This window comes from Lutra lutra, chromosome 2 (genome assembly GCF_902655055.1).
Source record: "Lutra lutra chromosome 2, mLutLut1.2, whole genome shotgun sequence".
Lineage (NCBI taxonomy): Eukaryota > Metazoa > Chordata > Mammalia > Carnivora > Mustelidae > Lutra > Lutra lutra.
This window is the reverse complement of record NC_062279.1, coordinates 147,718,367-147,739,256: the sequence shown is the minus strand read 5'-3', so window position 1 is coordinate 147,739,256 and position 20,890 is coordinate 147,718,367. Positions and strand designations below refer to the sequence as shown.

Here is a 20,890-nt window from a genome sequence, read left to right as displayed (position 1 = left end):
AGTTTCTTCGTTAGGCTCTTCCATAATTAATCATCAGGACATGCAGTCCTAAAGGTCCCTGTCCATATATCCTAAAACTGTTAGACATGATAAATACTATAACTCAGCCCAGACTTTATCCATTTTTGTCCAGAGTTTATTTCTCTAATTACAGAACATTACACTGATGGTCTATTTCCGAAGTAATGATCTTCATGATCATATTTCATAGATAAAGGGTATGGCATATATTGAACACAAATCGAATGGCAGCTAGGTAAAAAATAAGTATTATTTTATTTAATTCTAACCACATCCAAGGAACTATGCCTCATAATCTGCATTCTACAGACACAGAAACCAAAGCCCAGAGTGTTTCCCTAATTTTCCCGCGGTCACTCAGTAAGTGACAGAGGAGGGATTAGAATCCCATGTGAATGATTTCAAAGACCCCATTTGTTGCCATTCTGTTGTTCATTGTCCCTTCTATCAACAAACACATTCTTGGATCCCACATATCTTTGTCCCTCCATTTAAGTCACAGATAAGGACACTGAACCCCTGAGAGGACAATCTGTGTTAAGTCACTCAGCTCACTAGTGGTAGCACCAGCACCAAATCACAAGCCCTGGTAAATGTCTGGAAACAGATCTCTTGGGGAAAAAAGTATGAGAACAGATTTGGAGAGCTGACACTATCCTACTTCCAGACGTACTGTAAAGGTCCGGTAATCAGGACAGTGCAATATTGGTGAAGCAACAGACAAATGCATCAGTAGAGCAGAATGGAAAGCCCAGAAATAGACCCACATATAGTCAGCTGATATCTGATAAGGCAGCAGAGGCAATCCGATGGAACAAAGATTGTCTTTCCAACAAATGGTGCTGGAACAACAGGACATCCTCTTGAAAGAAAGAAAGAAAGAAAGAAAGAAAGAAAGAAAGAAAGAAAGAAGCAAAGAAAGAAAGAAAGAAAGAAACCTAAACACAGACCTTACACCCTTTACGAAAACTTACTCAAAATGATCAGAGACCTAAATTAAAAATCAAAACTAGGGGCGCCTGGGTGGATCGGTGGGTTGGGCCGCTGCCTTCGGCTCAGGTCATGATCTCGGGGTCCTGGGATCGAGTCCCGCATCAGGCTCTCTGCTCAGAGGGGAGCCTGCTTCCCTCTCTCTCTCTCTCTCTGCCTGCCTCTCCGTCTACTTGTGATCTCTCTCTGTCAAATAAATAAATAAAATCTTTAAAAAAAAAAAATCAAAACTATAAAGCTCCTAGAAGATAACACAGGAGAAAACCTTGATGACCTTGGGTGTGGTGATGCCTTTCCAGACACAACACCAAAGGTACAATCCATGAAAGAAATCATTGATGAGTTGCACTTCCTGAAAATTACAAAGTTCTGCTCTGGGAAAGACAATGTGAACGGAATAAGAAGACAAGTCACGTTACCTGTAGAGAATATCTGCCAAAGACACATCTGATAAAGGACTCTTGTCCAAAATAGGCAGAGAGCTCATAAAACTCAACAGTTAAAAAACCAACAGTCCAATTAAAAAGTGGGCCAAAGACCTCAATAGACACATCACCAAAGTAGATATACAGATGGCAAAAACACATATGGAAAGATGTTCCACATCACACATCATCAGGGGAGTACAGATTAAAACAATAATGAGATGCCACTACACACCTCGAAGAATGGCCAAAATCCAGAATACTGACAACACCAAATGCTGACAAAGATGTGGAGCACCAGGAACTCTCATGCACTGCTGGTGGGAACGCAAAACAGCACAGCCACTTGGAAGACAGTTTGGCAGTCTCAGATACAACAAAAGTGTGCATGAAATAATTTATTTTTTGGTAATGGCTGTGTTTAACAACCACATTGCAAAATTCCTAAAGTTCAACAGCAAGCTTCATAAGCTGGACCAGCTGCTCCAACACAACCACAAGTGGGTCTTGTGATACTTTCTTCTCTGGAATGCTTTGCTTTAAGATCCCAGGAAGGTTGACAATTTATTCGTGATTTCTCCCTAATAAATCGTGGAGGTAACAGTCCAACCCTATCCATCAGATTCTACAGCCATGCTGTGCTCCCCTCACCACAGTACCTCAGAAGCAGCAATAAATTGTGCAGCGGAAGTGAAATCAATCTTGGTGCAGAACGAAGAGCAAATGAGGACACTCAGTGGGCAGATGGTGCTAATTACACAGATGGCCACCAGATGGCGAGCATGCCAGCCTCCTCCTCGTGAAACCCACTTGATTGAATTTCAAGAAGGGAAGGACCCCAGAGAACAAACGTTTGGGTCTTCTTATGTGACAGAGAGGGAACTTTTCCTAGCATTTGAGAATATTTGTGTGTACTTCACAGGGAGAGTAGATTGTCATTCCCCTTCTAGTTTTCCATCACACAATAATGCTAATAACTGGTGTGCATTACAAGCCATGCACTTGAAGGGCATTCACCCATGTATTCCACCCACAAATTCCAGTGAAGTGTGAGTAACCATTTCTCACTTTTCCAGATGAGAAAACAGCTGTCCCTCAACCCATTTGCTTATTTCATAAATATTTATTGAGCACCTGCTATGATCCTGCCCATAGTAAGTAGCAGAACCAAGATTCAAACTCCAGAAATGTTGCTCTGTATCTCATCTTCTTCCATTATCCCAAATACTAGTACTTTATTAAACAACCCCCCCAAAACAAAGCCGATTGGGTTTTATAAATTATCACAGCATGACATGCTACTTTGCCTATTTGATCCGGTTTTCTCGCTTGTAGGATTCTTGAAATTCACTCTTACCCACTAGTCTGTAGGATTTCAATTACCTAAACAACAAACAAGTGAAGCTCGACAATAGACTACTACTACTAATGACTACTAATAGACATATTTGATATAGCTGAAATCTTCGCTGCTGTTGACAATGATGCCAGATACAAAAATTTTTAAATAGGGGGGGTAGGTAAGTGATGCCAGAGAAAATGTCATTTTATAATGAAGACATAGGATGTGTAAACAGTGTATCCAAAAGATGCACCATGTTTAAGACAAAGCTCTTACCACAGCCTACAAGATGGCAGGCGATCTGGGCACTCCCCTACCTCTGCAACCACTACTCAAGCGGTACCTCCCTCTTGTTCATCTCACCTCAGGGCCTTTGCACTTGCTCTTCCCTCTGTCAGGAAACTCCTGTCCACACAGTCATATGATGGGCTCCCTCATGTTCCCTGGGTCTCCGTTTTCATCACCTAAACAGAGAGGCTTTCTGGGGTCTGCCTAAAAAATAGTGTCCCTGTTCCCCATCTCTCCTGTGTGACAGATGGAGAACTCTTCATGCGCCTGCTCTCTCTATGGCCTGGCTTTCTTCCTCACTCTGTCGGATTATTCTTTGGAGCACTTGTCATCACCTGTCCTTGTCATCATACACTTTTATTTGTTTTCTATGTCCTGCCACTGAAATGTAAGTTACCTGGGAACAGCAACTTTTGTTTGGGTATTATATTGCCCAGCACCAGCATCAATAAATATATTACAAATGAATCCATGCCTGACATACACTACATGCTCAATAATAAGTCCATGAATAAAAGGAAGATAGATGTCTTTTCCTGAGCTCAGTCACGGAAGCAATGGGATAGATATCTCTGAAACGATAAATGGAATGTTCCTACTGAATCCCAGATACTCAGTCTCTTTATTGCATTTTTTTCCCGATAGATTGAACTGATCCCCCGTAGATACAGTGGTAGCTAAGAAGAGAGACCTCTTAGAAAACTGACATCTAGGTTCACAGGGAAAGTCATTACTGTGAGCAGGGAGACAGTACGCCGGGGAGCTCTGAGGGTGAGGCCAGTGCACAACAAAGTGAGATGAAGTCAATCTTGGGTCTTCTGACCTGGTGCCTTAAGAAGGCATCATGTGGTCTAAGCTCTTTGGAAATACCGTTGAAATAGCCAAAGATCTCCCATTAACTAGATTGCTGTTGCTGTTGTTGAAAGCCATCCCAGATCCTATTTTGTTTTTACAGTGCCAAGAACATCTACAATTCCTGTTTGCCATCAGTGTTTGAATGTATGAGGAGAAATCCACTCTATCTATTTAAAAAGTGTTTTCCAAAAACAAAAGATGAAGAACAATAATTTTGCTCACTCAAGTAATTATTTTAGACCCGGAAGAGCCCTTGAAATCATCCAAACAAGTGTTTGTTGTGTTGTGTTGTTCTGGGCTGGTTGGAATTTTCCCCAAAAGAAATCCAGAAGCAGATGGAATGAAGCCTCCTATGACATGGGACAACGAGCCAGACACAAGTCCTCTAGCCCTCCTGTTCCTTATGAGCCCCCAGGGGAGCCCATGGCACCCTTCAGAGCATGGTTAAAAACCACTGAGCCAGTGTGGCCTTGTTGCTCCACACACAAGGAAACGAAGCTCATGGAGGCCAGTAATCAGCCCAGGGTGAAGTCACCTCTGACAAGAGCCATGTTTTCCCACTGGCTCCTCCCACAGCCATTTAAGACACCACATCCACTCTTACGGATCAGTGAACTTTGCTTTCTCAACTTTGGTTTCTTTGCTTTTTCTGACCCCCCAGACTAACTTAATTAAATCTCCCATGTGTCCCTTTAATACCATGCCTTATTTCTGAAATTCTCAGAGATTTAATAGTGTTTTCAGTCTGCACTCTTTAGGTACAAGCCCTATGGCAACAAGGACAGTGTCTCACCCTCCTCACTGCGTCCCCAGATCCCAGACCTTGGCCTGTAAACCGAACAAACATAAGCACCTTGAGGGGAAGGCTGTGCTGTCTTTGTATCCCGCTACCTAGTCCCATGCTTAGCTCAGAGTAGAAGCCCATTAACTGTCTTTGAGTTGAATCCAACTGTGTTAATAAAACTACCTGAGACTCAGGAAATGCCCTCCTGACCTTCATTCAGGCTTTTCTAGGGTTGGGTGGTCTTAAGCAATTGTCCTACCTAGTTTGTCCTTACTTTGGTCTAAAATAAAAGTTGGATTTGGGAGTCTTAGAAAAGCCTTCCATCTGGAAAATTCTGTGATGCTATTTTCCTTTGCTCAGAAATGTCCAGTGAAGCGTGTTTGGCAGAAATGTGAAACAATGATATAACAGTAGAGATATATAAAGATTTTAATTCTAATCACAAATTAGTGGTCAAGAGCCGCACCTTGAGAGCCATATCGCATGCACTAAAGTCTTCTTTCTACCATTTTCCAGGTGACTAGAGGGTAACTTCCCCATACCTCAGTTGTCACTTCCAGAACAAAGGCCAGGATCAAATGAAATCACCTAACTAGAATTATTAGGTCCTGGGTACCTAAGATCTCAACAAAACTTACTTGACATTATCACTAAGATTATTCAAATGGAAATGATTTCCATTCAAACATATGCAAAACTAGCTTGATGATATTTTCCATACACTCACTGCTCTCCCTCTTATGTTTCAGGAGACAGACCCACAAAGGGAAACAAGGTAAGAGAAATCATTAAAATGTGTTTGTCACCCACTCTTTATTTTAGAGGGATGTGGACAACGTAAAGACTTAGCACTTGAAAAGTGCATCCCAGATGTTTGGTTGGATTTGTCATTTCTATTTGTAAACCCCAAAATTGTTAACCATTATTTCTGCTCAGAGAACAATAAATTTAATTTCTGATTCTCTTTCCTTCTGCAGACTCCTTTACCACCTCCTCGGTAAGACACCTAAAATAGAAATTGTATTTTGCTACACACTTAACTGATTAGTTCCAGAATTTGAAAAGTTCCAGAATTTAAAAAAGAAAAACATGAACCGTTGATGTGGAGAAACTAAGATAAACTGGCAGTGAACAAGGTCGAACAAGCCAGCCACTCAATGTACCTTCACTCATCAATCCGTGATGTGTGCCCTGCATCTTTCCCATCCTCTCCCATTTCTTCCCTCCATTTAGTACAGAAACCCCCAGACATTACCAGCGCTACGAATTGCCTTCAGGAACTTGCAAGGGATAGGCCTATATTTATATGTGCACATAGATTTTTCTATCTAGTATATATAGAAATACTACTGTTATTCTATTGTACATATGCATGAAGGCAAGAGCCATAGCCTTGACTTCACAGGCTCCTGGTGAGTCGGTCACTGCTGTCCTACTCAGGGACCCGAGAGGACCTCTGTCGCAGAGCGAAATACCCTTGCTGGTAACCTCTCATGGTTTCTCTCTCTGCCACACTGAAGGGAAGTGTCTTGAGCATGGACTATGTCTTTGCTCTCTGCATCCAGAGCCTCCATCAGTAGTGCCCAAAAGTCTTTATAAATGACTGAATGTCAAAATAAAAGGGTGCGTGAGACATTCACTGACTCTCAAACATGTTCGTAATTCTGGGGGGGCATTTAAAGAGCTTGTGTCTTTCTCAGTCTCAGACAGGTGGCATATTGGGAACTCTATGATGCCCTACAGAAAATGGCATCACCCCTTCTGGAAAAAAGAACAAGACCAAAGAGCATGTTGCAGGAAGGGAGCTCTAAGCTCATTAGGAGAATGACTACCGTACTCTGATAATTGCAGCTACCTAAAAAGGATCAGATTGCTCTGTCAAGCAGCCAGCACCCCAAAATGGACTCCCCACCCAAAGCTGGGGACACGGAGGGCAGGGCTGGCTGAGCAGACTCCTGCCCAGCAAACCTTCTCAGACTCTCACTGCAACTCTTCCCACAGGCCACTTGCCACTCTTCCAAAGAAGTACCAGCCCTTGCCCCCACAGCCGGAGAGTAGCTGGTCGCCCCTCCCTCAGAGGCTCAGCCTCCCCAATGTCCAGAAAGGACCCAGGTGACAGGTTTGGTGTTGTTGCTGGTGAAATGTCCAGGGAGGCTGGTGGGCTCCGGAGGGTGAGGGGGACTTGGGAAGGAGGAGCCAATGATGCCTGGAGGGAAAATACTCTTAGAAAACTGCTCTTTGATTCCTTAACAGAAAGTATACCTTCTTGGGGCGCCTGGGTGGCTCAGTTGGTTGGGTATCTGCTTTCAGTTCAGGTCATGATCTCAGGGTCCTGGGATCGAGTCCAGCATCGGGCTCCCTGCTCAGTGGAGAGCCTGCCTCTCCCTCTTCCTCTGCCTGCTGCTCCCCCTGCTTGCGCTCTCTCTCTCTGTCAAATACATAAATAAACTCGTGAAAGAAAGAAAGAAAGAAAGGAAGAAAGAAAGAAAGAAAGAAAGAAAGAAAGAAAGAAAGAAAGAAAACACATCTTCTTTGTAATAAAATGAGTTATTGAAGCAAAGGCTCACTTGAGACCTGAATTGTTGTTGAATAAAATGTTAAGTTCCAGAAAGGAATCAGGACTTGTTATGTAAAAACTGAAAGGGGATTCAGGCTATTTGCAGACCAGTACTGTCCCTCAGCTTCTCACCACCCACCCCAGCTGTGGGAATATTACCCCACAGAAAAACCCATTTGTCAGAAACGTTATTGCCATTTTGACAAATAATTAAAAAGCCAAGTCTCTGGCATTAAGCTGACTGACAGAGTCCCACTTCCAAATGTGTTGGGCATCAGGCAGCCAGCAACAATCGCAAAATGTAACAAAGGAGAATAGGAGCTTTTCTTTCCCCAAGAGAGTTTGGATTTGCAAAATTTCCTTACTTTAGAAGTCAGAACAAAGATGAACATTTCTCTCTCGTTCCTGCATGGAATGAATGATGCTTTCCTACTGCAAGCTTGAATCATCAGGTTGGAGTACGAGGCATCACTTAGTAAGCATTTTTCGTAGATAACAGAAATTCAAAATATCAGGCACATTTTGAGATTCTGTGGAGAACCCAGTCAGCACTGGTTCTGATGACGAATGCCAATGAGCCTAAAATACCATTTCCACCTTATTTTTCTGGCCGATGTCTCTTCCTCTGTTCATCCTTTGCAGCCCCACACAAACACACCTCCTCCCCTGGAGGAACATCCCTCATTCTCTGCCCAGTGCCATTTCCCTTCGTCTGCTGGTTTCTCCACTGGCCTTGCAGTGTGGGAAGGGACGCAAGCCTTCAGGTGTCAATTCCAGCTGCCCCAGTTGAAATTCAGGTGATCTTTCTTATGAAATGGAAGATAGGGGGCAGCAGTTCTCGGCTGGAGGTGACTCTGGCCTCAGGGAAATTGGCAGTATCCAGAGACATATTTTGTTTTGACGGGTCGGGTGGTGGGAATGCTCCTGGCATCTGGTGGGTAGAGGTCAGATATGCCACCAAACACCCTGCAGTGTATGGGCCAGCCCTGTGACAAAGGATAATGAACCCTCCAAGGTCCATAGTGCAGAGGTTGAGGACCTGCTTTAGAGCAAATAACTAATCTTCACCCAGCCCTCATCTTCCTGGGCTGTAAAGTGAGGATGACAGTAATACCTATCACCTACCTCACGGGTTCATGTGAGAATTACACAAGACAAATCATGACAAGCGTTCAACACTGCCCACCTAGGACATAGCTGTGACCTTGAGCCTGCTCCTGTTGGTGCCTTTGCCCATCTCCCACCCCATATAATTATCTGGATACAAGTCTGTTCCACCCAAAAAGTGGGGACTGACTCATTTCAGTGTGCATAGTTCCCAGGACAGGGTCTGCCTGGCACATAGTACACCTTTGATAAATCTGTATTTCCTTCTGCCATTTCCAGAGGGTCCTAGCCAGACTAGGAGTCACCAAATTTGCTCTATTTTGATTTCTCGTTTCAAAGCACGAGAGACAGGGAGGCAACAACAGCCAACAATAGACCATCAAACCCATGAAGTGATGTCATCAGCATTGGAAATGTGAAATGTATCATCCTGGACCCTACTGACCGAATAGTCTAATACATCCAGAACTGGTCAAAACTCAGAGAGCAAAGAGGCAGAACATAGGATGAATAAAATATCAGAGCGGATGAGGTTGTTCGGTATGGAGGAAAAAAAGAGGATCTTCTCTTCCTTCAGTGTCTTTATGCCAGAAAGCACAGGTGTTGGGACACAGCAGAACTGGGTTTGGATCCCAGCTGAGCCACTTCTGGCTACATGATCTCATAAAGCTCTCAAACACTTCTGAGTTTCCATGTTGGTGAGAACAGTGTAATCGTCCCCACGTGACAAGAGTGGCAGTGATCTTTCTAGAGTGCCTAGGAGAGTATCACGGCACAGGAAAGAAAGAGAAACACCTGAACATCATTTCCCATCTCTACCCGACAGAATTAGGCACCCATGACCCTATTTTCTCTCGAAATACAGACTCTATATCCTAGTACAATGTTCCTCATTTTGGCTTTACATTAAAATAATTAGGAAAGCTTTTTTAAAAAGTCCTATTCCCGGGGCACCTGGGTGACTCAGTGGGTTGAGGCCTCTGCCTTCGGCTTGGGTCGTGGTCCCAGGGTCTTGGGATCGGGCCCCACATCGGGCTCTCTGCTCAGTGGGGAGCCTGCTTCCTCCTCTCTCTCTGCCTGCCTCTCTGCCTACTTGTGATTTCTCTGTCTGTCAAATAAATGAATAAAATCTTTAAAAAAAAAAAATGTCCTATTCCCCAGGATCTGCATTATCACTCAGAGAGGGGAGAAGCAGTCATCACTGTCTTGTAATGCTCCCCTGGGGGCAATCTGATACACAGCCAGGGCTAAGGGCCCAGAGGGAGCCAGATTCCAGGAATCTATCTGTCAGTAAAGCTTTGATGGTCTTTCAGCCGTTCCTACATATGCTCCAGCTTCCAGGGTCTAAAATAATACTCCTTGATCTGAAAATGAGTTCCTCTGCAGTCTGGATCACTTCAACCTATCATGCAGCCAATGCCATGGTGTTGGAGTCTTTACAAGTTCTGCATCCTCTTGAGTTTCTGCAGCCAGAGCTAAATTTGTTTAATCACTTTTAGATGTGACGAGAACTGGCTGGGTCTCTTCACCATCAACCCCTCCACAGTGTTATGACATCCCATCTCACTGTATCCTTCTAAAAGATGGTTTTCTAAAGGCTCAGTCCTCTAAAGTATGGTTTTTGAAGGCTCACTGGCTGGTTCACAGTAGGTGCCTCATAAAAATCACTTCCTTACCCTTTGGGCACGTAGGTCACTAAGATTCACAGAGGTTAGGTGACTTGGTCAAAGTTATAAGGCTGCTGCAGGACTATGGAGAGGTCAAAAACATGCAGAGCCTGTGTGAGACACTGGGAATATCACCATGAATAAGAAAGAGTTTTGCCGTAAAAGGAGAGCTTCCAAATTCATTTGAGTTGGGTGCCATATTGGGAATCAGATGGCCATTACTAATGACCCACATGTTGCTTGTCAACAACCCCAGGAGGCTGTGGCAAGGTTCACTTTCTCTGAAAACAGAAGGGACACTGGAGAGCTGAACTGCTCTAGACGGCACAGGAAGGCTGGTACCCACTCCCCTCCTACCAGCTGCTCCATGGGCGCTCTGAGGTGGACGGCCTCCATCAAGAGAGGCTGCGATTTACATGTGGTAATCCACCGCAGTCACTGACGGCAGCTGCAGCCCTTTACAATGGACTCTGCTCTCCTGACAGTGAATGTGGGTCTGCCTATTGCTGCAACCATTTGTCTCCACCATCTCGGCCAGTCTCTACTTGAAAGCTAGGTCTTGGCTTCACAAAACGATTGCTGAATCGAAGCACTTCAGTTCATGAAAATGCCACTTAAATCCTTCACTGACGACTGAAAACTAGAGAACTTCGAAGTCTGGGGAATGTTCGTTGGGCATTCTCAACCATTCGTGTACCGTTATTATGATTTTTATCATATCCGGGTACTTCATATTTTTGGCTCAGCTCATTTTTTTAAAGTAAGGAAATTTATTTAAAGGGGAACATCATTAGCATAACTACAACACAGACAGTTTCAGACCCAAACTTTGAGCCTGTGGCATTTTTTCTCTCTTGAAAGGGAAGACAAATAAAATGCAAGAGCAATATTTAGATAAAGTCACCACTGCATGGAGACTCTCTCTTTGGCATAATTAGAAAGTGATTAAAAAGGGAGTAACTTGAGCCTTATAATTTTAATAACTAACCCTTATAATTTTAATACCATCACACGTGCACCAAATAAAAGCATCCTGAGTAATCATCAGAGTAACGACATTTGGGGAGCTCTTGTTACACAATGGGTCCACTCTGGGGTCTTTCGGTTGCTTGACCTCATGCAGTTCCACAACCACACTGTGCAGAAAACAGTATCACAATCCCCAGTGTTCTGAGTGGGACACAGAAATGCAGAGAGGTCATGAGCCATGACGTCTCCCTGCAGCTTCAGCAAAATCCAACCCCACGCTGCAGGGTTCGGACAAAATGTAATTTACAGAAGGTACCTGCTATTTAACCAACAAAACACCTGTCTGCCCAGCTACGGTTTTCCCTTTTCAACCAGCAAAGCTGGCACCACCACAGTTCAAGCCATCTCAAGGACAAAAATGTACATTCTGATGATTTGGGAAGTGAAAACAACAACAACAACAAAAATCCATGGAGATATTGAGAAACCAGAGTCCTTGAAAGAGAGAGGAAGCATTGATTACCAAGAAGCATACAAATTTGCATGGGAATGGTACTTACAGGAAATACTGATTTTAGAATGTGACTTTAATTATTATTATTATAGTGCTGCAAGATATCACCATTGGGGAAAACTGGATGAGTGCACACAGGATCCCTCTGTATAAGTTCTTACACGAGCATGAGACCTACAATTATCTCGGAACGAAAGTTTCATTTAAAAGAAAGTGTTTAATGGATGCAGATGGAAGGTGTTATTTTCTTCCAAATAACTTTCACGTATATTATTTCATGAGAACCTTAATCAACCCTCTTCATTTCTGTGTGGGTTTACCCATTTTACAGGTGGGAAAACCAAGCTTCAGAGAAGGGACTTCACTTCCAGAGGATGAGGGAGCTCACAGATGACAGCGCAAGGATTCAAACCCAGTTTATGTAAAACTCAGCAAAATCTAAGGGAGGCTCAAGAAGGGTTATTTTTACAGTAAAATGGATTATCCTCAAATACACACAGAGCATATATTATGAACAGGAAAGACATGGGGAAGCTTATTCCTGCCATGTAAGTGGTGACCACGGCTTATGGGCCATCTCCAAAACAGAACACAGGACCACTTACACGAGATGAAAGATGCTCATAGGGAGGTGGCGTGGTGCCATTGGGGTGGGCAGACAGGTCCCCACCCTGGTCTGCATTTTGTGAGGGTGCAGGTCTCCCCCAAACACCCCCAACCACCACCAAAGCCAGATGACTTCATTTTATAGGTAAAGGGAGCAACTAACTTGGGGAGTCTTGTCAACAGAGGCATTCCCAGGTCCAGAGACGTTGTCATGCACAGAAAAGGCTCCTACTACTGCTTGGGTTATCACGTAAAAATCCATTTTTTAATGCTACTGCTTCCAAAGCCTAGCTTTCCTGAAGATTCCCATTTCCGTCGATCAAGTATAATACTTATTTATAAATCAGGCAATTTCATCTAGACAGAAGGACACTCTGTCACACTGCATAGGTTAAGGAACCTTAGAAAATAAGACTTATTTACAAAGTCAGTTAAATCTTAAACATCTGAAATACCTGTATACATCTAACTTTAAACCCTAATGAGCAAAACTTACTTTAACAACTTTTATAAATCTAATAAGGTAAATAGAGAAATCTAGACAAATTCAAGTTCTCTCAAACAGTTTGCAATCTTTAGAAATGGAGTTGAACACAACTTGACTCTTGGAACTTAAAATCACAAGTCTAAAATCAATTGCACATCTTAAATTGAAGCCACATGGCCAAACGGTCAGTAATCCTAAAACGCCAGAGTCTCTTAAACATTAAAAACAAAAATTAGCCTCAACTTAACCCGAATAATTAATACTATGGGTGTCTGTTCAACTTTATTACTTCTGATCCTATCTCTCTTTCTTCCCATTTGCCCCATTGAAAGGGGGAGGCTTCGGGTAGAGGTACCATCTCTGATGGGATGATGAACTGGTTACAAAACACGGCCCTCACTCCACTTGCCTGCTGCTTAGTTGTCTGAGAACAGGATACAGCATCTGAGCGCTGTGTGCTCCTGGGCTCATCTCCGTCTCTCTAGATCAAATGTTGCCTTCTGAGGCTGGTGTTGTTGCCTCAACCTCTCCACATTCCCTCAGGACCAGGCTCTCACTGGCAGACCCAGGCAGACAGAATGTGCCTGTCACTCCTCATTGGCCTTTGACCACATCCCAACAGCAGTACCCACTGAGTGCCCCACATTGTCATCCTTATTGCTAGCAATCCTAAATGAATGCTCCTGTGGCCATTTCACAGATGAGAAAGACAAGGTTCAGAGAGGTGAACTGACTGAATTGTCAGTATCCATGAAAGGCTTGCTAGCTCTTCTGAGATGTGGCCAGGGCGCACATCAACACACCGTGCATTGAGTTCTTTCCCCATCATCCATTCCATGGTATGTCTCAGTCTCCCTCATGGAAGCATCCTTCCTCTAACCCACAGCTTCCTGGGATCCCGCTGTACCCTACAACGTCATATTTAAGACTCTTTATATTTCCTCAAAACAAAACCCTCAGAGTTTTGCAATCAAGATAATAGCAGATCTGACTATGCTAATGAAACCCAACATGGAAAACCAAATATGAGGAGAAATGATGACATTACTGAAATTTTCCAAAAATGAGAAGCTAGTTTATTCATGTCCTTTCTGTCACCACCTTTTGTATTCCCTCATAACTTCTGCTTCTTAGAAAATTATGAGAGAAATAACCTGGCTTTCACTTTAAAGAACAGTGATGAATATCACACTGGACCATGGGCTGTTAATTTGGCAATGAAAATGCAGTCAAAGGTTTTTAAGGGCTCAGAGTGATTTTATCTTGATCATTATGAACTGTATTTTATGTAACACCATATCTCTTTTCCTTACAGGCAGATAAGCTTAAAGGACTTAAGTGAGGTAAGTGGTAATTTTGTCCTCAGAAACAAAGAAGGGATTTCTGTGCATTAATGTCTGTGATGGGCAAGACACTATTTGATTCAGAGACTTTATCACAATTAATTTTCATAATGGCTATACTCAAATGTATTAATATCTCTACTCTAAAGATGAGAAAACTAAAGTAAAACAAGTGAAGGTCCAGATCTGAGACCAAGGTCTTATTTTGTGACCTGAAGATACTCAGAGTTCACTAGTCCAGTGAAGAGCATCCCAGTTTCCACAGAAGACATAAAGCTTCCACCAATGACCTCCAGTCTTCAGCCTTCCAGAAATAAGATGTTGGAAATGGTAATATACCTTACCATTTGTTCTTCAAACGAAAGACAAGACGGCTCAGTACAAAACATTTTAAATATAGACCACACAGACCTGGATTTGAATACACACAAAACCCCACGGCCACAAAATAGAGAAAGATAATACTTCTTTGCAAGGTTGTTGTGAAAAAGTTAAAATAAGTCAAAGAAAGTGCATAATGACCAAGTGAGCTGTAGAAGCTCAATAAACAGCAGGAAAGTCAGGTATCATGGAGCTGCCTTAGAGCCCTTCCACACTCAGCTCCTTAACTCCCAATGAGGAAATGATGGGTCCGCTGTGACGGATGGAAAGCCACTGTCCAACAGATAGAGTGGCCTCACCTCATTCCCACTGGCTTCCTAAGGAGCATGGTTCTTGTTTTAGTATTTCGACTATGCTCTTACATCTGGACAGCATAGGTTAATCTATTTTCTTTCTTTCTTTTGTTCTGTCTTTCTTTTGTTCTTATTTGGTTTTATGAGAATGCTAAAATCAAGTCACGCTTCTCACTTGTCACTAAATAAGACACTTACTACCTCTCATCCATCAGATAAACATGGCAAAGAGGACAGCACATAACTGTTGAATGAGAAGGCCAGCCCTAGTTCCAATCAGGACCTCACCCAGGTCCTCCTCTTCTGGGAGTTTTTGGGTTTTCCAAGTGCCCCCGGGAAGGAGAAAGGTGGGTGTGGCACTCTGCTGCTGGGCACTCTCTGACTCCACCGCTTCGTTCCTGTGGGTAGAATTTATGTGTCCCCGGTAGCAGATGGCTGGCACACAAGATGATCTATAGTCCGCAACTCATAGGTCAGCCTGTAAGGAAAATAGGCTCTCCAATCACTTAGGAGCAAGAAGGAAGTAGCGAGCCTCAGACAGTGGGGGTCATGCAGGACAGTTTGTTTTCTTTGCGACTTCGGTTGGCATTCTAGGAGTAGATATCATCTAAAACACAACACCGCCTACTGGAAAAACACATTCTTCCTCCTTATCTTTTGCCAAGATACTTCCCCATTGTTTGTCTGGGCTGAGAGTCAAGGCCATTTCTCCACCACAAAAGCCCATCTCATAGGACAAAAGCCAAGCTTGGGTGTGAAGTGCTTACTCACATTATATCTTGGGAACCAGAACTCGTTCCCAGCAGAAATTGTGTGCTGCCCACCCCAACTCAAATTCACACAGCACATTATAGTTGTCAAAGAGAGACTCATTGTCTCATTTAATTCTCACAAAACCCTAAGAGAAAAAAGAAGCCTCGAGGGAGGTTGAAGACTTTCCAGAGTCCCCACAGCTGGCAGAAGACAGGGCCAGCCCCTGAAAATCCTGGTCCACTCCCCACACTATGACGCTCTGCCTCAGGAAACTCAGAGACACTTCTGAGCTAAAGTAGCTTGAAAGAAAAAAAAAAAAAAAGGAAGAAGGAGAAGGAGGAGGAGGAGGGAAAGAGAGAAGGATGGGAATGGAGGGAGAGACATAATAAAGCAGGCATCACTACTTAACTTGAATGTTTATTTTCTAACAACAAAGGTAAAGTAGATAAATGAGAGATTTTACCCCACTTTTCTAATTGCTCAAATTCAGAGCCCTCAAGCACAAAGTGGGCTAGATCCCAATTAAGGAAAACACCTGCTCTCCCAGAAGGATAGCTTTTCAGCCGTGTTTCCAGCTCTGCTCCCCCAACTCCTTCAACAATCCTGAGATTTGTCTTCAACAAGACTGTCTCCGCAGCAGCCTCTGACTGGGCACTTGGAACCGCCATGTCCAAAGTCCCACGCAAGGCTCAGTGGGGAGACTCTCAAACCACTCCTTAGAACGGATTCATTACCCTTTTTACTTAGCCTATAGATTTGCCTGCTTTGCTGTCTATGATGAAATGTATGGCCTCTTGCCAGAATCCAAGGGGACACCGAGGCTTTCAAAACAAAGGGGCTTGCCTGTTGCCGAGCTTCAGTCAAGAGGTTCGATGCCTCTCTGAGCTGTTTGTTGCTAAAGGTTTCTTGTCTGGGAAGACAATGTGAGTCAGGAGACCTGGGCTCCAAGGGTCAGTACACTCCCCCCCACACACACATACACACACCCTCACACACACTCCTGCATTGTAAATACATCATAAGTCCAGTTTGTAGCCTAAACTTTTCATGTAACATTGAGACATAATTGGAGCATAATCCTATCCCATACTCTACATAAATACTTTCCATGCATTTATAATTCTGATAAATCAGTATAGCACCAAAATTGACTTAACAGTTCTCACTTAGATGGTCACGTAGATCGTTTCCAGGGTTTGACACTATAAGGAATGATTACTGGACAAGTCTTTGTGCATGGAAATGGGTCCAAATATTGGTCCAAAAATTTTCTTAGGGAAAAAAGTCTCATCGATGGAATTATTGGGATGAAAATAGGAGCAATCCTAAGGTTTCTTGATGGCTATGGTTCACCTGTTTTCAGAAGAGCCAAAGTAATTTTAACCTCATCAGCAGATTTGCCTGTTGCATCACACAGAGAGTATAACATTTTTATTTTTGCTTAGTCTTTTGGAGAATTATTTGTAGGTTTTAAAAAATCTATACTAACAAAAATGTTGCTCAAATTCTACTAACCAATTGCTCCAAAACACAGGTTTAATGTAAAATTCTCTATCACCAAGACTCACGCAACATCATTTTTTGTTGTTAATTCAATGCAGGTCCTTGGGACAGATCGAGGTAAGCTGTTTACATTTGTTTTCATACCCTGATACCATTAGGTTGAGTTCCATTTCCAGATTTATAGCATTAGTCATTTTTAGAAAGGATTGTTTCAGGGCCTGGGATCAAGGAGCACCTGCGTGTATGCACGATGATGTGATCCAGATGGGCCCAGGGCCTCCTAGTCTACTCAAGAGCCCTCTTGTTGAAACAAGGTGATTAAAATTGGGGCCGAGCTGGAGGTCCTTCTTCTGCCGCAGGCACCTGACAAGGAGGCACACAGTCTGCCTCTGCCACTTTAGAAAGACGTGGCTGGGGGGCGCCTGGATGGCTCAGTGGGTTAAAGCCTCTGCCTTCAGCTCAGGTCATGATCTCGGAGTCCTGGGATCAAGCCCCGCATCGGGCTCTCAGCTCAGCAGGGAGCCTGTTTCCTCCTCTCTCTCTGCCTGCCTCTCTGCCTACTTGTAATCTCTGTCTGTCAAATAAATAAATAAAATTTTAAAAAATAAAAAAAAAGATTTAAAAAAAAAGACCTGGCTGGCCCACTGCTCCAGGGAAGCTCTTGGTCTCTCTGGCTTTGATGGAACCCATGCACACACATGCATACCCTCCTCTGATTGTGCACACACACATATATGTGTGCACACATCATTGGTGTTGCTGTGCAATGCAATCCAACACTCATTCAGTAGTTGGCATGCTAAGCAACAGTATGATCATGCCTACCTTTGAAATACCATTCACCATTCACTTATGATGATCAGTTATGTCAAAGCCAAGGGCCTGAGCCACGGCCCAAACGGTGAACACAGGCAGCATAGTCCCACAAAGCAACATTGGTTCGGATTTCAGAGGCTGCTACCGACTCACTCGGTGGTTTTGGCCATGTTGTGTTGCCTCTGTGGGTCTCAAGTCTGCTCTTCTTGGGAGTTAGGCTTCAATGGGCCTAACCTGGGTTTGTAGATTCTCAGGGGTCCTTGATGGAGAAGTGGGGGTCCGTTGGCAATTCTAAATAATTTTAAGACCTAAAGGAAACTGTGCCTTTTCCACACCAAAGCTCAACATCCTCACTAAAATGTTCAGATACTGTTGCCTTGAACTTCTGAGATTATCAGTGCAGCGATGTCACATTGACCAGCACACGAGGGACAGAGGCTCTGGGTGGCTGCTGATGACATGAAATGATTTTACGGGATAGGTGACTAGTGGACCAGGCATCAACCCCAATTACACTTGAAGTATTCACAGCCCTTCAATCAGAGGTGTCCAGTCTGTGACCCACCTTGGACAGAGGAAGAGCACAGAGCAACAACCAGAATTAAGACATGTCAAGGTCGATATGCTTCCTTAACTTCACCCCTAAGGACAGCCACAGGGAGAGTGTTTTATGGCATTTCATATCATAGTATGATTATATCCCTTGGTGATTTGGATAGTAGATTAAAATCTATTCATGATGAAAAGAAAATAAATAGTGGTCACATCCATGGCATATGTAATTACTAAATAACTCCAGTTCATACGGTTGGCAGATCTTTTGAAAACTTAAAGATCAAAGGGGAAATTTTGAGAAAATATATGCCTGCGGGCAAGCAGGCAGGCACGGCTAGTCTACGTCAGAATCCTGGGAGCTCTCTAGCCCTGTTGCTGAAGAGATGCAAGACTTCAGGAGGGCGTGGGCCAGCACTGGGCAAGCCCCTGCCCAGAGAAGTCCTCCAGTTTCCCTGTTTTATTTATGTTCCTATGTAAGTTCTCACTTGAATGCAGAATTCAACTTCGGTTCACTTCCACGCCAAGCCCTTCCGAAAACAAATACCTTCCAATGTGATATTCTGTATTTCTGGAACCTCAATGATGAATTCCAGATTCAGGACTCTTGATCCTATCAAATATTCACAATTCAAAGTGGTTTTTATAGCCCCAGGGAAAAGCCACCCACAGGAGCCAGGAGAGTTGTAGAATACATAGGCTACAGTTTCTGCTGATCACCAACAACCCAATCTTAATCAGAGATCACTCAGATGAAATTATGGAAGTTCCATTAGGTCCCCAATCATTTTCTTTTTACAATCTGACCATTGTGCAACTCCTTTATGCAGTTCCTCATTATCAGATGAAACCTGAATCAATTCACCTGTCACGAAATCAAAGCCCTCCAGAGATTCCTCTTGCCACTGCCAGGTAAGGAGACAGGAATGCCTTGTTGGGTGGCAGCCTGGGGATCAGGCCATGTGTTGTCCTGGATAATGACGCACCAAGGCTTCCTGAAGAATGGGAAGTCTTTGGTCTTTGATAATGAAGCCCAGTGATGAGGCCCAAGGGAAATATGTGAGTCACAGTTGTTAGGGAAGCTGATGGCATTGTTCTTCCTGCAATTTACTAGCAATTGCTTGTTAGAGAAGTTTGGGAGATCTGAAGGCTTGGATATGAACTAGACAGGATTAACTGGAATGGAGGCAAATCAGTCTGGGGGAAAAATTGGCCATTTCTAGTTATTCTCAGTTGGTAACTTATAGGTTACCACCTGCAAACTGACAGCTATTTTTGAGCAAAACTTTATAGATGGTTGAGGGTTGAAAATGCCATTATCTAATTTAACATTTGCCTGATCGGGTTATTACGACAACTACTATCCCAACTGAAGATTCGAGGAAGCAAAGGCTCAGATCAGTGATTCACTGACCAAGGTCACTATAAATCAGTGCTGGCTTCCTTACAACAAAATCCAGGACCTCCAAAATTAGTGCTTCTAAGGTCCCTATGACCCCTGGCTGGTCAGCAGTTCCGACCTCAGATCATGCCACTTTCCCACTGTCTCAGCCCCTGTTTTCACTTAATGCAGGACATGTGCACATGCTATTCCTCTGTCTATACCACCTCCCTCCATATTTCCTTCTCAGGACCCTCTCCCTGTTTGGCAAACCCCTCTTCAGCCATCAGACCCCAGCTGAAAGCCACACTGAATTTAAGAGATAGTTCTAACCCACTCTTTGGAAGGAATAAATGAGGCCCAGAGAGGAGGGGTTCCTTACCACTGAAGTCAAGTTCAACTTCGAAACCCAAACAGTAGCCCATGCTGCCAATCATGGCTTAATTCTGAAAATGCTGAAATCTGACTTTCCCTGGTGTCCTGCCCACAGTTAAGATGCTGTATTTTATTTACTCAATAAATACTTATAGGGAGTGTACCTTATCTATGGTAGAACAGAGTCATGGTCAGGAGAGACCCACCAGAATCAGACTGCCCAGCCTCATCACTAGCAAACCACATCCTTGGGCAACGTTGCTTGTCCTACAGTAGACACTGAGAGCAGATCCAGGCCTACTGCAAGTTCCCGAAAAATGTCAGCTCTCACTGCCACAGGTCAAGCCTGCGCATCAAGGGTGTGATCTCTATCCCCCGTTACCTCCCCTTCCCTCACTTGCTTGTTGTTGTTTCAATTGTCTTTTCCTATATTTTATAATCTTCTTTCTCTTATGGATTTCCTCATACTAATCCATAGTTTTCTCACTTAGCTCACGTTTCAAGAAGGAACAAGATAATTTCTGTGCTCCTCTTGCTTGCTATGGCTCACTCTCCTTCAACTGGTAAACAATTTCTAGAAAATATCAGCCCCAACCCGCCACCCATCTATGGTGACCGTAGTTACGAGGCAAGTCTGAATTCATGGCTTCCAAAAGCAAAGAATCATAATATGTGCTTATTGAAATACTATGGAAAGAACATGTATGGGTCAATTTGTTCCATATATGGTTCCCTGCCTTGAGAAAATGGAGAAAGAAACAGCTGCCTACCGCCTTACAAAACAAACCCTTGTAGCACAGCCAGTGAAATACAAAGTGCTTGGTAAATGGGACTTAGTCCATTATGACTGACCTTACCTTTGTGTGGAATTTTAGCTACCA

The 20,890-nt window shown here is 43.5% G+C and overlaps 1 protein-coding gene across 1 annotated transcript in view; it reads left to right on the top strand.

Annotated features, from left to right (window-relative positions):
• The window catches only part of LOC125093545 (cytokine-dependent hematopoietic cell linker-like), a 194,307-nt gene that overhangs the window by 149,821 nt on the left and 23,596 nt on the right, over positions 1 to 20,890 (top strand). The window contains exons 10-15 of the mRNA XM_047718888.1: positions 5,455 to 5,480; positions 5,683 to 5,702; positions 6,707 to 6,817; positions 13,928 to 13,955; positions 16,984 to 17,002; positions 19,084 to 19,165. Coding sequence (XP_047574844.1) covers positions 5,455 to 5,480; positions 5,683 to 5,702; positions 6,707 to 6,817; positions 13,928 to 13,955; positions 16,984 to 17,002; positions 19,084 to 19,165 — 286 coding nt within the window. The remainder of the gene's footprint in view (positions 1 to 5,454; positions 5,481 to 5,682; positions 5,703 to 6,706; positions 6,818 to 13,927; positions 13,956 to 16,983; positions 17,003 to 19,083; positions 19,166 to 20,890) is intronic.